The sequence below is a fragment of the Quercus lobata genome, chromosome 5, assembly GCF_001633185.2.
Source record: "Quercus lobata isolate SW786 chromosome 5, ValleyOak3.0 Primary Assembly, whole genome shotgun sequence".
NCBI lineage: Eukaryota > Viridiplantae > Streptophyta > Magnoliopsida > Fagales > Fagaceae > Quercus > Quercus lobata.
Window position 1 is genome coordinate 87,149,587 of NC_044908.1, and position 1,847 is coordinate 87,151,433.

Sequence of the window (1,847 nt, forward strand, 5' to 3'; positions counted from 1 at the left end):
AAGCAACTAACTCAGGCCTTTGGCTCTTGCTTCATCACAAGCAACAGGGTTCCTCGACCCATGGATTCCCCTTTGTCTTTATCCATACGAGAAGGGGAGACCCTAAAGGCCTACTTGAATAGGTATTGGGAGATGTACAATGAGATAGAGGGCAATTATGATGACGTCGCCATCAGTACCTTCAAGAGAGGCCTGCCGATTGAATACGGTTTAAGAAAATCTCTAACTGGGAAACCGGTCACCAGCCTGTGCCAGCTCATGGACCTAATCGACAAGTACAAGAGAGTTGAAGAGGATCAACAGTTAGGTAAGGGTAAAGCAAAGGTTGTCCCTTAAGAGAGGAGAGATTTCAGGTCGAACTAATTTAGCAACAACAATCGACTGAGGAGAGACTACACAGAGTAACCTAGATCTGCCAGTGCACAGGCAGTCCATGCTGTGTTCCGAGATCCATTACATTAGGTTTTGAAGAAAATCAGGAACGAAACATTCTTCAAATGGCCAAATAGAATGGCAAGGGACCCCACGAAACGCAACCAGAACTTATACTGTCAGTACCACCAAGAACCAGGGCACACCATCAAAAACTGCAGAAACCTGAAAAATCACTTGGATCAGCTGATCCGAGAGGGAAAATTGAGTCATCTCCTACATTATTCCAGTGGCCGACAAGAACAGATGAACGTTGAGACATGGAGGGACACCTTGAGACCAGCTATAGGCACGATAAATGTCATTCTCACCGCTCCCAGAAGGACCAATTCTCATCCTTCCAGAGTAATGTCGGTGGCTCGACTTCCTGCTAAAATTGATGACCGAGAGTCTAAGAAGGCTAAGAGGATGGCCTTACCCATGCTGGGCTTCTCGAACGAGGATAATGTCAGAACTATCCAACCCCACGATGATGTTCTAGTCATCATACTCAGGATTGTGGGATATGATGTGAAGAGAGTGTTAGTCGATCAGGGCAGCGCTGTGAAAGTAATGTACCTCAACCTATACAAGGGGCTAAATCTGAAACCCGAAGATTTAACGGTATATAACTCCCCTCTGGTAAGCTTTGAAGGGAAGACCGTTACTCCTGTGAAAGTAATGTACCTCAACCTATACAAGGGGCTAAATCTGAAACCCGAAGATTTAACGGTATATAACTCCCCTCTGGTAAGCTTTGAAGGGAAGACCGTTACTCCGAGAAGCCATATTAGACTGCCCATACAAATAGGCTCGAACATAATGGAGTTGGACTTCATAGTGGTGGACGCATACTCACCCTACACAGCCATTGTAGCTAGGCCTTGGCTTCATGCCCTAGGAGCTGTTTCTTCTACCCTGCACCAAAAGGTGAAGTACCCGTTGGAGGGTCAGGTCAAAGAAGTTATAAGGGATCAGGCCATGGCTCAACAATGCATGGTGTCCGCCATCTCATGACGGACAAGTGCCGAGCCTTCAACCTCTACCGAGAATGGCTTATAGCAATTAACAACCCCGGCCATGACTGGTGGGGAATTAGTTGAAGAGGCAAATTGCGAGGATTTGAAAAAGGTTCCTGTGGGCATTGATCCGGAAAGGTTCTTTCAAGTCGGCTCGGAACTACCTCCCCAAGAGAAAGAAACGCTAATTGATTTTCTCAGGGAAAATGTGGACGTGTTTGCATGGGATGCTTACAAGGCTTCGAGGGTTGATCCGGACTTCATATGCCACCACCTTAACATTAATCCATCTGTTACGCCCAAGAAGCAACCCCTTCGGCGTCCGTTGAAAGAGCATGCTAATGCGATCAAGGAGGAGGTGATGAAACTTAAGAAAGTAGGGGCTATCAAAGAAGTTTTCTACCCTAAGTGGCTGGC

At 46.6% G+C, this 1,847-nt stretch overlaps 1 protein-coding gene across 1 annotated transcript; it reads left to right on the forward strand.

Annotated features, from left to right (window-relative positions):
* The first annotated feature begins 510 nt into the window (after window positions 1–510).
* LOC115991399 lies at window positions 511–1,428 on the forward strand. Its single transcript, XM_031115095.1, has one exon. The coding sequence runs from the start codon at window positions 511–513 to the stop codon at window positions 1,426–1,428; it is 918 nt and encodes a 305-aa protein (XP_030970955.1).
* The last annotated feature ends 419 nt before the right edge of the window (window positions 1,429–1,847 follow it).

Coding starts and splice junctions, on each gene's coding strand:
- LOC115991399 (XM_031115095.1), top strand. CDS start 511: ATGGCAAGGGACCCCACGAAACGCAACCAGAACTTATACTGTCAGTAC.